General features: G+C 37.5%; 1 protein-coding gene across 2 annotated transcripts in view; it reads left to right on the forward strand.

Moving 5' to 3' along the window:
* LOC136876480 (transcriptional repressor RHIT) overlaps nt 1-14,300 on the forward strand; it is a 143,992-nt gene that overhangs the window by 104,211 nt on the left and 25,481 nt on the right. Inside the window, exons 5-6 of one of the 2 annotated variants that reach the window (XM_067150477.2) lie at nt 7,294-7,518; nt 9,561-9,631. In XM_067150477.2, the coding sequence (XP_067006578.2) occupies nt 7,294-7,518; nt 9,561-9,631 (296 nt within the window). The remainder of the gene's footprint in view (nt 1-7,293; nt 7,519-9,560; nt 9,632-14,300) is intronic. The other variant, XM_067150478.2, reaches the window with a different exon arrangement.

A 14,300-nucleotide genomic window follows, 5' to 3' on the forward strand; every position in this document is an offset into this window, starting at 1 on the left:
ATGGGACACCCCTGCCCATGACTTTTGGCCACTCAGTGCATAGTGGAATTCATCTGATATTATAATATTGTGGAATTCATTGTCATATTTCAGGATGCTGACTACCATTGCATTTGTGCATGTTATGTCATTGTTTGCTCGAGATCAATAAAGTTGTGAATTTTGTTGGATATACTGTAGAAGAAATTATTTTCTGAGCTTATAGGCTGTGGTCAAAGTGGGTTAATTGTCCCCAATATTTCATCATAAACTTTGCCTGACATTCTCAAGGGGTCCTTTATCTGAAGGTCATAAGTGAACTGAAGCTACGGTTGTGTCCTCCCAATGTGCAGTTCAGACTTTTTGCTATGCTGAAAGGGCTTGCTGCAGGTTGGTGGTAGGTGGTTGGTAATTGGTCATTATTCTCCTGCACTCACTTAATTTCTTTACTTTGGCTCTTTTGAATATGGCTCTGTTTACCCATTCACTTTCTTTTGTCTTATTACAACTGTTATTATGTTAGAAAATTCTTTGGTTTGCCATTGTGACTGAGTATGGTAGTGTACTGTTGTTGACAGTATGTTTGTGTCCCTGTGATGTATTTCATGGCTGTCCAGGGTCTTTTCAAAAAAAATGATATTTGTTCGTGACGTCGACTTCTGCAGATCTTTTGCCACTACTTTCACCATATGTTAGGAACCTGTGTGTAAGTGTAATCGCGAAAGTGTAGAGTGTTGAATGTGAGGAAAGGGACGTTAAGGACGACACAAACACCCAGTCCCCAGGCCAGGGATATTAATCATTTACAATCAAAAACCCCTGACCCGGCCAGGAATCAAACCCAGGGCTGCCAGATGACAGGTGGACACGTTGCCCCCTACACCGCAGGGCCGGTCTGTCCATGGGCTACAAGCCCGAAAAATAATTTCTTCTATATCCATCAAGATGCTGGCCCTGAAAGCCTAAGCAGTTATTTCATGTGAATTTTGAACTGCCAGCAATGCAGATATTCCTGCAGATGGAAAAGTAGTCTTCTCTCAAGCATACCAAAAGCAATTAAGTAAGCTTTAGATCATAAATATAAGATTAATTCCTTTATTTTACTCCATACCACAATTTATAGACCTTTTCACAGAAAAGCAGAGCTCTAACAACAGTGTACCTAATTTCTTTTGCTCAGCTTTGTTTGAAGAGATTTTTAATGTATAATTTTACACTGTATTAAGATATCCTTTCTTTTAACTCAAGCATGAAAAACACACTCATTTTAAACAGAGCAAGGAGCTCAGTGATCTGGATTTTGCCATTGTAGCTAGGAGGAATATCATTAGCAAAAAACACATTCAGATTCTTATTTCTTCAGTGAACACCTCCATCTTTCATTTATCCCACACATTTGTGTCAGTAAATGAATTAACAAACTCAACTGTGAAAGTATTCCTGGAGGATATCAGTAACTGCAAAGTTTGAGGATATCAACAGCTGCAAAGTTTCTCATTAATCTATATAAATAAAGTTGTAGGGATACCACTGCCTGTAATTTAGTTTATTTTGCCAAGTTTTCAGATATCTATCCATCTTAGGTCAACTCAAGACCATATCAGTGATTTTTAGCTTTCAGGTCTGTTTGTCAGTTTGTTCCACCATCACAGTGAAACGACTGGATTGATCTTGACTAAACTTCGTATTTAGAGTATACTAATCCAGGAGCAGGTTTGGATATATGTATGATTTAAAAATCACTGCATAGACTGCGGGTTTATAGGAATATCTCTAGACTATATGTGAAATGCCTCTTCTTCTTCTTCTTTATTCAATTTTGACCATCTAAGGACCATTGAAAGTAATCCTGTGCATTCATCTTAATCCTTATTTCCTTGACTTCCAATAGTTCTTCATCCTTTCATTTTGCTGTTTCCTCCTCTCTTGTGTTCAGATGTTATTATTACCTTTCTTCTTTTCCTTCTCCTCAAAACCCTTGAAATTTTGTATCACTCTTCTGAAAGTTCTTCCGTCTTGTCTGTTATTTCAATCACTGTCATATCTGCTTTTTTTTACTCCTTGGATCCACTGGTTGCCATTCTTGCTCTTGTAAACATGGTTAAACACTCGTTTTGTTACTTTACTGTTATCCATCCTCATTATGTAACCAAAAAATTTAATCTCCTCTTTCTGATTGTGTCTAACCACCTTTCATTTTCTTCATCCTTGTATAGATCTTTATTTTTCCTATGTCTAAACTCTCCTTCCTTTGTTTTCAACGGTTCCCAAATTCTCCTCAGTACTTTCCTTTCTTTCTTTATCTCTTCTATTTCACCAGTTTTCATAGAGAACATGCATTCTGTGGCATACAGACTCTCTGGTTTGATTACTGTGTTGTAGTGTTTGACTTTAGTTTTCCTTGAGAGATTCTTCTTATTGTAGGTATCTCTAGTGAGTTCGTGTGCTAGTTCCAGTTTTCTTGCTCTTGATCTGTTTGCTTCCCTATCGAGTCCATTAACCTGAATTATTTCACCTAGGGATTTAAATTTATTAACCTTGTTGATTTTCCTGTAATCTGTTTTTAGCGCTGTGGGTGAATCCCTAATATTTGACATGAATTTAGTCTTCTCAAAAGATATCTGTAGTCCAACTTTTCCTGCTATTTTTTTCAGAAGGTTGATTTGTCTAAGGCAGTCTCTATACTTCCAGAGAGGAGTGCTATGTCATCAGCAAAGGCCAAACAGTCACCAACCCCTTTATGCTTTGAATCTAATCTTACATCGTAATGGAGTCCCCTTTCTTTAAGTCTTTCTTCCCATACTCCTATTACGATATTGAAAAGAATCAGGGAAAGCCCATCTCCCTGCCTGACACCGGTTTTAATTTCAAATTCATCTGAGATCTCTCCTATAAATTTCACTCCGGACTTAGTTTCATTCAGAGTTTGGCTAAATATATTGATTAATTTTGTGTCAACTCCAAATTCCTCTAAAATGTTCAGTAGCAAAATTCTGTCTACTGAATCGTACGCTTTTTTAAGTCCACAAAAATGATAACATAGTTTTTGTTCTTTGTAACCCTGTCTCTTATTATAGTTCTCAGTTTTAGAATCTGTTCTGCACATGATCTACCTTTTCTGAACCCACCTTGGTATTCTCCAATTTATTTGTCTATTATTGGTTCAATTCTTTTGACAGTATTTTATATGTAATGGCTACTAAGGAGATTCCTCTGTAATTGTTCACACCTGTTTTGTCACCATTCTGATATAATGGGTGTATCAGTGTGTTCTTCCAATTATCAGGAATTTTCTCCATTTGCCAGATTTCTTGTATTATGTTTGTGAGCTCCTGTCTTGCTTGACTGCCTGCTTCTTCTCCAAGAAAGTCAAGTAACCTATGCATGATGAATAACCACTCCAGGTGGTAATCGGAAATGTCAGTTCAGTATGCCTAAGGATTCTGGAGAGCCCAGAATAGCATGCAAGGAGGAGTCAGAGTCTTCTACTGGTGACCCATCAACTAACAACAAACTGAGACCAAAACAAAAATACTTGTTTGCCACGCTAAATATTAATACACTTCTGAAAGTTGGAAAACTAAAAGAACTAATCAAAATTCTAGATGACCAGAAAATCTTAATACTTGCTCTTCATGAAACCAGATATACAGATAGTAATACGTTAGACTCAGAAAATTACAAAATATACAAAGGAAAACCAGGAAGAGTAACTCATATCATCATAATTCAGTGAGGGCATTTAATTTTTCCAATTCATCCACATGGTATTTACAGATTTGTCCTATCCAGCAGGGAAGTAACATAATGCCATATTTGTGGAATACTGTTAGAGGTTACAATTGTCTTTGAATAGGACTAAGGTTTCAAATATTTTTGCATCGGTGTGATGTTTGAATATGTAAACGCAGGTCAACATTTGCCACATTCAAACAATACAATGACGCTATTATTCATCTTGTGCTCTGCGCACACTCCGCTGATTAGGGCATAAGTGTGCTGTAATCTCTGCTGTCATTCAGCATGTTTTCCACAGAGGAATACGTTGACATGCTCCTCATTTATGGGGAAGCAAGACAAAAAGTGTTTGAGGCACTACGTCTGTACCAGGAACGGTATCCCGACAAGCGACACCTGGCTGCTACTACATTCTGCCATGTTGAAAGACGCTTAAGGACAACAGGCATGATTTCCAACCAGCCACCAGTCTGTGATAGGCCCATTACATCTGGTGAAACAGAAGAGGCCATTCTGGAGGCAGCTCGTATCCGTATTACATATCTTGTTTTCGGATGAATCGCACTTCCACAATAATGGGAACGTCAATCGCCACAACATGTACTATTGGAGTCCGGACAATTCTCACTGGGTGCGACAGGCTGCCAATCAAGTACGATGGATGTTTGGTGTGGAATCTTGGGGGATCACCTGATTGGATCTTTTTTCCTTGTGGGCCATTGGATGGGCCCATGCTACCTGCAGCACTCCCACTGCTACTGGAGGATGTGCCCTTGCACGATCGTTTGACGATATGGTTGCAACAGTATGGAGCTCCACCACATTCGACTTTGCCCGTTCGTAACCATCTGAATGAGGAACTTCCAGGAAAATGGATAGGACGATTTGTCCTCTCCGTCTGTCCTCAGTTATTATCCTATCTTCAGTTAATGTCAACTTTCGTAACTTTATTTCCTTGTTCTTTAATTTCTCCATATGTATGTGAGTGCCAGTCCTAAAAACTAGTGGACTCTTTTTCCTTTGAGGAAAAATTCCAAGATGTTCAATTGAGTAAGTTTTTGGCCCCAAAAAGTATAAAAATATGGAGGCTACTTTAATGATGGTGCGGACCTTCTTTCTGGGGCAGTTGGTGGCTAAATGTTAAGTCGTATCATAAAACAGATAGCACAATCAGAGCTCAATTTGGAGATATCTACATTTTTGGTCCTATGACTTTTTGTCATATCTCAGTCCCTTATATGTTAGAGAGAGCTGCATTTCTCGATTATAATCAAATCCCCCAACTTGATTGTGATTGGCATTAGGAAAAGGGACCTCTCTTTATAATGAAAACTCCCCATCTCCATTGTGAATGGCAGCAGGCAAGTGAGCCTGCTGTTATATTTGAAACTCCCAAACTCAACTGTGAATGGCAGTGCCATTATCATAAAAACTCCCCAATGTGCACCTTGCATCGGAAACAACATATGGGGTCCTCCCTGTGGTGTTTCTGGATAATGCTGAGAGACATGCAATTTAATATAATCTTACTTACTGTGTGTACATAGAAATCCATATACAATGTAGAATACTGTAGTGAAGCACAGGCACATTTACTAGAAAATAAATTTTATTTGATGCCAGTCGGCAAGAATAGAAGACTGCCCCGGGCATGATGTTAAACCGAATCCCTTTGGTTAGACAGGACTCTTCAGTTGTAGTGAAGGCAGCCTGTCTTGGGGAAGGAAGACCTTGGGAGAAGATCATTTATATGCATCTGTTCCCTAGTTTAGGGAAGGCTTCAAACAGATCTGTTCTTCATATTAGGGGTGGCTGAATGCAGATCCAAACATCAGGCTGGGGTGACAGGCTGGTTGGTATTATTTTTGTAACAAAATGGATTGAATAACTGAGCCATGAATAATGTTAAATGTTAGGTGTTCCCTTCAAGTGTTGCATGCTGGCTTCACCTGATCAACATGAGAAGTGTGCAAGGGCTACAGGTTCATGAGAAAGACCAGTTAAATAAGCAAGTTCAAGTGAAGTTGATACCAGTGTAAATTGCTTCCCTCAGTATTGGAACACTGACTGGACACAGCCATGAATTGGCCCAGCTCTGCTGCTCAAGCTTTGTGTGCCTTCAAGAGACCAGTGGAAGGGCCAGAAATCTGAGGGCATTGAAGAGGGCTACAAGTTGGTTTACCAGGATGTGTCCAAACAATGGTGCTGCCATTGTTGTGAGTTTGTGTTGGAAGTCTTGAGATACTCCAACCGTCTTATGTCTATTACTGTTGACCTTCCCATCTGCTGGCTTCAAGTGTTCTCAGCATACACTCCATGAACAGCACATGATGAAGACACCAAAGATCAATTCTGGATCAAGCTTCAGACCACAATCTCTGCCTGTCCCAAAGAAGACCTGTTACTTATCTATGGTGACTTAAATGGCCACGTGAGAAATATTCGGGATGTATACCTGTGGCATATAAATTGCTGTTATGGATTCCCAAATGACAATGGAATATGAATCCTCAAATTTGCAGAAGCAAACCTGTAATATGTTTTTCAAGAAATGCACCAACCCTTTGTTATCTACATGAGTGGTGGTAACAGCATTCTGATATATTTTGTCCTGAGGAGACGTGATTTTCCCTTTGTAGCCTATCTGACCAAGTTATTTCTCCCGATCATCTTGCTCCACAACACAATCTTCTTGTATTAGATTGAAGATAAAAAGTCACAAGCAACAGAGCAGCACCACAGATTCAGTGAAGATAAAAAGGTGGAAGTTAAAGGATCACAAAGCTGTGCTGATCAGTAAAATCACATTCCACCCATAAATGCAGACACTTAGTCAGAACTTCAAGACTTCATCTCCTACACTGCCAAGGAAATCCTTGGCATCATGAAACTGGGCCTCAACGTATCGATAAGCAAGCATGGTTGTGGATTGAACATGTGCAAGAGAAAATATATGAGAAGAAACAAACCTTTGAAACATTTGAATGTCGAAGATCTGGTGGAGCAATATCAGAGAGGAATGGTTGGTAGTATATCGATGTAGACCAGATTGTTCCTCATTGAGTTGCTTAGCTGGACTGTTACCTTCTTTGTATGTGTCCTATTTAACCAACTGAGGAACAGTATAAGGCTGATGAGTATACAAGGCCTATGTTTTAGGAAAATGTGAAGTCAAGCTTCACATTTTGAGTTGTCAAGCTGTGTTTATAGTTGCAACATACTGCTATGTAAAGCAACAGAAGGATCAGCATCAAGTTGTAGAAGTATGGAAGATTCAGCAGTCTCCTCTTCTACTCTTACTAATGAACAGAAACTGTTGGAATGTATAAAAAAAAGAATGATCTGGAAATGATACAGAGCCAAATCTCTCATACTCTGTGAAAAGATAACAGTCTTTCTTTTACCACTGTGACCAGAATTCATCACTTTCACTTTAGATGGCTTGTGTTACATAATGTATCTTTTATGTCCTTCTTTCTATTCTACTTTTCATTCTGATTACATTGTTACCTCTATTATGACGTTGGTTGATGGTTAAAGTTATTTGATAGTTTCCTGCTTTTTTTTAAATTTCAGGGCCAGAAAGATGAACTTCTTGAAAAAAGTAGAGTTGAAGATAATCAGCCTCCAGAAAAGTTTTCCACTCTGTCTCCACCCCACCCTTCCTACAACCCAAACTCCTCCCTCACACCCACCTCCTGCCCCGCCTCTACACTAGAAGCATGCCGTCCGCAACATCTTTTGCTCAGTAGTGGGATCCCCTCCAGTCACAACACACACGCTACTCCATCGAACCATGAGGTGAGACAACCCCTCCTCTTCTTCATAATTTTATGCCAAAATCTCAAGTTTCTCCACAATTTTAACAGAATTTTGTTTCTTATAGGTTCCTTCTCACAGAACAGTAACTCTTATAACTCTTAGAAGATTGACAACTACTAATTAACCTTGGTCTACATTTGACAAAAATATTAAGACTATTAGTCATATAAGGTCCAACAAACTTTCACTACCTACTTACTTTTATGTTTAATTTCCTCAAGAATATAAACCAAAGAACATTTTAATGATGTTTACATATTATAATAAGAAATGCACAAGAACTCTCTTAAAAGAAGATCGCAATAAGAAAATATAATTTTCTAAAGAGACTTTCTCACACAAGCGTTTTTATTTTATTTTAATGTTCCAGAAAATTTGTGTGTACTGTTGATGGCCCAAGGGGTTGAAACATGTCTATGTATATGGGATGCGACATTTTATCCTGGCAGTTTGATGTGACTTGTCAGTAACAGCCTTAGCAATCACAATTCGCTCCCAAGACATGCTGTAATAAATGGCTATGAACATTGAATGGCATTGAATACGGTAATGTGATTATGTTTGAAAATGTACTAATGTAGAAGGTGATGCTGAAAAATCACTCACTGACATTCTTACAATATAATAATTCTTTCTATGATCTATCAGTACAGACATCCAAAATGTTCTCTCTGTATGTTTATGTCATATAGTTCTTCAAACTATTTTCTACATTATCTCTGTACTGTAGAAATACTGTGATGTGTCAACAGTGTAGTTTCCTAGAAAAACTCATTTCATATTTCATGCCATTTTTCAAAGTTGACTGTACAGCTGTTTCACACACTGACTTTATCATTCATATTGACTTTGGAAGATCAGTGGTAAAATGTACTAGCATACCATAAAGGTATGTAACCACCCATCACCTACTTCACAAATGTGACATTGCACCACCTGATATGTCTGAAAAAAAAAAAAACCTCCATGGTGCATTTTAAGGTGTTGTGTGGTCAGCACAACGAATCCTCTTGGCTGTTATTCTTGGCTTCCTAGACCGGGGCCACTATCTCACCATCAGATAGCTCCTCAGTTGTAATCACGTAGACTGACTGGACTTCGAGACAGCCCTGAGATCCAGGTAAAAATCCCTAACCTGGCCAGGAATTGAATCTGGGTCCTCCGGGTAAGAGGCAAGCATGCTACCTCTCCTCCGTGGGGCTGGCAGATCAATGAGAACACTTTGCTAATCGTTTTATCAGTACTGCATTATGAATCTCTCCTTGGTAACTTGAATGCTTATCATGGCTCCCTGATGATGGAATATTTATGAACAATGATATGAATAGTTAGTTATGTTTATGTTTCTTTGTTGTGGAAAATCAACATTACAGAATAACAAAGGAAAATGCATTAATTTAATGAAGAATCAACAAAGATAACAAAAAATATTACAGGGAATTATGTAGGTCAGTGAGAGAGTTGATAGTAAAGGTGAGACCTAAAGTACAAGAATCGGACAAGATTTTTCCTAGGTGATGGGTGGTTACATACCTTTATGGTGTGCTAGTACATTTTACCACTGATTTTCCAAAGTCAATATGATTGATAAAGTCAGTAAAAAGCAACTTCACAGTAGGCCAGGAATTTTGCACACTATGCTGAATGAGGATTTTTGAAAAGGTTTGTGCTTTATTATGACCTGGTCATATTAAGTTGTAGAAGTATGGAAGCTTCACCAGCCTCATCTTCTGCTCTTACTAATGAAGAGAAACTATTGGAATATATATATATATTTTTAAAAAATGATCTGGGAATTATTCAGATCCAAATCTCTCATACTCTGTGGAAAGATAACAGTCTCTCTTTTACCAGTGTCACCAGAATTCATCACTTTCAGTTTAGATGGCTTGTGTTACATAATGTATCTTTTGTGTCCCTTCTATTCTATTTTTCTTTCTGATTACATTGTTACCTCTACTCTGACATTGGTTGATGGTTAAAGTTATTTGATATTTCCCCCTCTTTTTTTTTAATTTCAGGGTCAGAAAGATGAAGACCTTCTTGAAAATAGTACATCTGAAGATAATCAGCCTCCAAAGGAAGAAGCCATGTGAGTATACAGTTGTCATTTATTTTCTCCACTGCATATCAAACGTTGACAGTGATGGAGAATAAGCATACTAAACCTTTTCACAAAGCTATGTAACATGGAAGCAAAACTGATAAGTAATTTTAGGAATCACACACAGGTCAGTCTGTGATCTTTCCTTTGATTCCTTTACTCAATAATTGATAATATTCACTGATGTCCTTGTTCTTTCCATGTTAATTTCTGATAGGAAATAGAAAGGTGTCTGCCAGGACCAGACTAGGTAAAACTGGTACCGTAGAGGAGAAGGAATATTACTCAAAATTTTGCAATAGAGATGACTTTCATCTGATTATTATTATTATTATTATTATTATTATTATTATTATTATTATTATTATTATTATTATTATTATTATTCTCATCACTATTATGATTATTATTATCATTATGCAGTTGTATCTCTTCCCAAGAATTGACAATTATATTTACACCGATCGGTGTCCGATACTTCTGATTATTAGAAACAAATATCAAAATGACACGGATACCCGTAATCTAATATCATCCCGATTGCTAGATTAAAACACTCAAATCCTGATCGAGTTAAACCTGATTGCTCCTATCTCCCACATGGAGATGATGATTATTATTATTATTAGGTACATGAACTCAGTTTCTACTTCATATAACTAATAATATAATCCTCCTCATGGGGATTCTATGTCATTTTACCCTGCATGAAGACAATTTATGATCATTACCACATTAATAAAAAAAATAAAAATTCAACATTTCCCTTATCTTGGGCTGGTCATCGGTTGATTACTGCATTCAGCCGGCCCTCGTATCCATGTCGAAGTTAGCCCATGATTGAGGCTGTAAGCATGGTACAGGAACTGTAGAATACTCCAATAGAATGCATTTTTATTTCACTACTCACATACAGCAATTTATCACACACTATTCTTGAAGCTTATTCTGTTTTACACAACAACTACACTAATTTTACAGTTATATTATAAATCACGTTTAAATCTAGAATAAATGATTCCTATGTCAAAACTATCCTTCCCTGGTCAGCTGCTCGGGTATTACCTCACTCTGCAATTATAATCTGGCTACGGTTAACTGTTTTGTTAACCCATGATTGAGGCTGTAAGCATGGTACAGGAACTGTAGAATACTCCAATAGAATGCATTTGTATTTCACTACTCACATGCAGCAATTTATCACACACTATTCTTGAAGCTTATTCTGTTTTACACAGCAACTACACTAATTTTACAGTTATATGATAAATCACGTTTGAATCTAGAATAAATGATTCCTATGTCGAAATGATCCTTTCCTGGTCAGCTGTTCGGGCATTACCTCACTCTGCAATTATAATCTGGCTACGGTTAACTGTTTGTAAACAAAGTCTCGTGTCATCACCCTGGCTCATAAACTGTACTGGCGTCGGAATGTGTCCTTGACCACCTTTCTTTCAGCAATGTGTATTACTGGCTAATGTCTTCCTTTCTGTTTGTACAAAAATGTGGCTTTAATGAGTCTCTCTTACCGTTACTGTCTTTAAAACTGCTTCCTACAGCATAACATAATCTTCATTCTCTATCTATTTTCTTCGATTGCTCCAGTTTTATATTCACTTCCCTGGCAATAAGCTACCTTCAGTGTTCAGCATTTGAGCTTATTAATTCAATTATAAGACTTCATCCAACTTCAATTATTTAACAATGCAAGTGTGATTAAAGTTTATAAATTACAACTTACAAATGTTTGTTGTGTTGGTGACGTTGAATGGTGCTGGTCTGCAGTACTTTTTTTTCAATTCTCTTCATACACAAATGTTATTGTCACTATGGCACGGATGACACGAAGTGATGGACGAATCCCTCTGGTAGACTGATCGTAACTGCTTGCTGACTGACTGCGGCTGCCTGTTTCTCTGCATCCTCGGCTTGCTTTGTAAGTTTTCTGACCATGCCCTAGAACTAATTTTGAAGACAGGGGTGGCGGATTAATACAGTTAATACAATTTGTTAACTCTGATGTCTGTGGCTTAATTAATAAATTAAATGTCGTTCCTGACTCCAAAATTTGCTGCCATTGCACTGCTGCAAAGAGTTATTAGAATCCTTTGTGCAAATTTAAATAAAATAATAAGCACCAGAGGTGCAATGTTTCCTAGTGGATTACTTAATGACTTATGGTATTTTGGCATTTTCTCTTGGACAGATCCACTTCACACACTTCAAAGACATAGTTGCTTATAATTAAATTATCCAGGTTATAATTTTCCACTGGAATTATCACCAAAATTATTCCTAATTACATGAGGACAAGAGCACTGTATTTCATCTTTAATGTACCTCTGAGTAATGAAAACGTACTGTCTTCTTTCTGTCTCTTAGCGTTCAAAATTTTCAGTGTTTTGGTTATTTGAGTATTGCCTATGGCCTATTTGACGTAGTGTTAGTTGGAGTGAACCACTGTATCAGGGGGTGTTGGGTATCTCTTTATCCCTATTTTCCTTTGCTATCCTCATCTTTACTCTTGGTGTGACTTCTTTGTTTTGCCGTTTCTGTTCTTTCTTGAGAATCTTCAGTGAGTTGTGACCAGGCAGCTCATTAATTTTTATTGGAGGCATTTATGGTTTTTGAGTCCTTTCCTTTCGCATTTCACAGTTGAACCTGCATTGATCAGTGTTGTAAATAAAGGACGGGGTGCAATAGAAAAATCACTCTTGAACCCTCTCCAGAAATTCTTTTGAAGCCTTATTCTTTTGTTTTTCATTCTGAATATGCGAACGGGATACAAATTTCATAATTTTACTACTTCCAATTCTGTGCTGTTTCTTGAAACAGCTGATCCAGACATGAGAGGCAGAGAAATTACATTCATTGATAGATAGTTCTTGTGCAGTTTCCAAAGCCCGCAGCTGTTAATCTTCATCACTACATTTCACCTTCCCCTTCTTGCCTCCTCGAAATAAGAGTAGAGTTTCTCAGACATAATTTTTTATATTTTACTTTACAAAGGAAAAAATTAATAGTATCTTCCTGTTATGTTTGTTACGTATTGAATAGGAGGATACATTAAATTTTTTCCTTTGTAAAGTGAAAACCATCAAAACGGAATACTTCTAATATCTTGTGATTTTTTATGTTCAGTTGGACTTGCTGATGTAGCCATATTTCCCAGAGAGCCAAAAATATGGGCCAAGAGAATTCGTTGTGCAGACCACATGACACCTCATAATCTGCAGGCCTTCGGGCCGAGCAGTGGTCGCTTGGTACGCAGTGACCCTTCAGGGCTCTTGCACAATGGGGTTTTGTTTGGTTTCTTGCACAAGTAAAGATATCGCTCCAACTTCACTAAGCTAAAGTATTTGCAGATATGTGAAAGTGATAATTGCTTTTTACCACCTTCGTTAAGCTGGAATTTTACAACCTTCCCTTTGTACTCTGTACTGATGTTTCTTCACACACTTTTTACGGGACTAGGAACATAAATAGAACTGGATGATTTGCATGGTAATGGACTCAGAAAATTGCTAGATTCCGGGAAATCAATTTCTAGTTTTGAACTAGGACCTGGAACTTGACTTGTGATCGGCAGAAGGTTTTGATGAGCAGAATCACTTGAGTTGCTTTCACTGTCCCCACTGTGTACATCAAGAGAAACCTCCCCAATACGTTGCACTCCTCTATGGTTATTTTCCATCAAATCAATCAGATACATGCCTAATTTCCTTTTCTTTCAAGCTAATTTCTCCAGAAAACAAAAATCCCTCATAAAATAACTCATTACAAACTCCACTACATGAAAAGAATTTAAAACTTCGTCCTCTGAGAAACTCATTTTCACTGTCTTGCTTTCTTTAAAACTGTTAGGGGGTTTCTGTGGAATGCAGAGGTGTAACAAGGTGCGGGTTTGAATGGGTGGGCAGAGAAAAGATGAGAGCATAATTTAAAACACTAAAATTTTAAATTTTCTTTCTTTCTTTTTATTTTGACTTTAAACTTGATAAATCACAATAACAGTTAAATGGGATTGTGATGAGCTTGTCAGCTCTTATAACAATAATGATTTGAAGTCTCAAACAATCAGGTACCGTAGAGAAAATTGTTGACACATTGATTTGAAGGAGATGAGTTTTGTAGTTCAAACTTTATACTATTTCAAAGAGCACTTTTGCTCCACTCAGTTACACTCTAGGAGACTGAGCTCCAAAATGTACAACATTCCAGCCTCTCAAAAGACAAGTTTCTAATCCAAATTTGACATTAGATTACTTTGAAAACAGTTCTTATTTTCTTTTCTGCTCGACAGTCTGATTCATAATTGTTATAATTAATGACACTTTAAACAGAAGCAATAAGTGCCCATTCTAAACGACCTTACTGGTCAAAAGAAAAGGTTTAAGAAATCGGCCATAGGCAAAATGCTAGGAGGCGGAGCCCTTCCACTCCTTTCGAAATATACTTGAAAAAGCTTAAAACACTATAGGGGATTATGGCCCGAATCAGTCAGTCGCTACTGATCTGCATTTAGGGCAGTCGCCCAGGTGGCAGATTCCATATCTGTTTTTTTCCTAGCCTTTTCTTAAATGATTGCAAAGAAATTGGAAATTTATTGAACATCTCCCTTGGTAAGTTATTCCAATTCCTAACTCCCCTTCCT

This window comes from Anabrus simplex, chromosome 6 (assembly GCF_040414725.1).
Source record: "Anabrus simplex isolate iqAnaSimp1 chromosome 6, ASM4041472v1, whole genome shotgun sequence".
Taxonomy (NCBI): domain Eukaryota; kingdom Metazoa; phylum Arthropoda; class Insecta; order Orthoptera; family Tettigoniidae; genus Anabrus; species Anabrus simplex.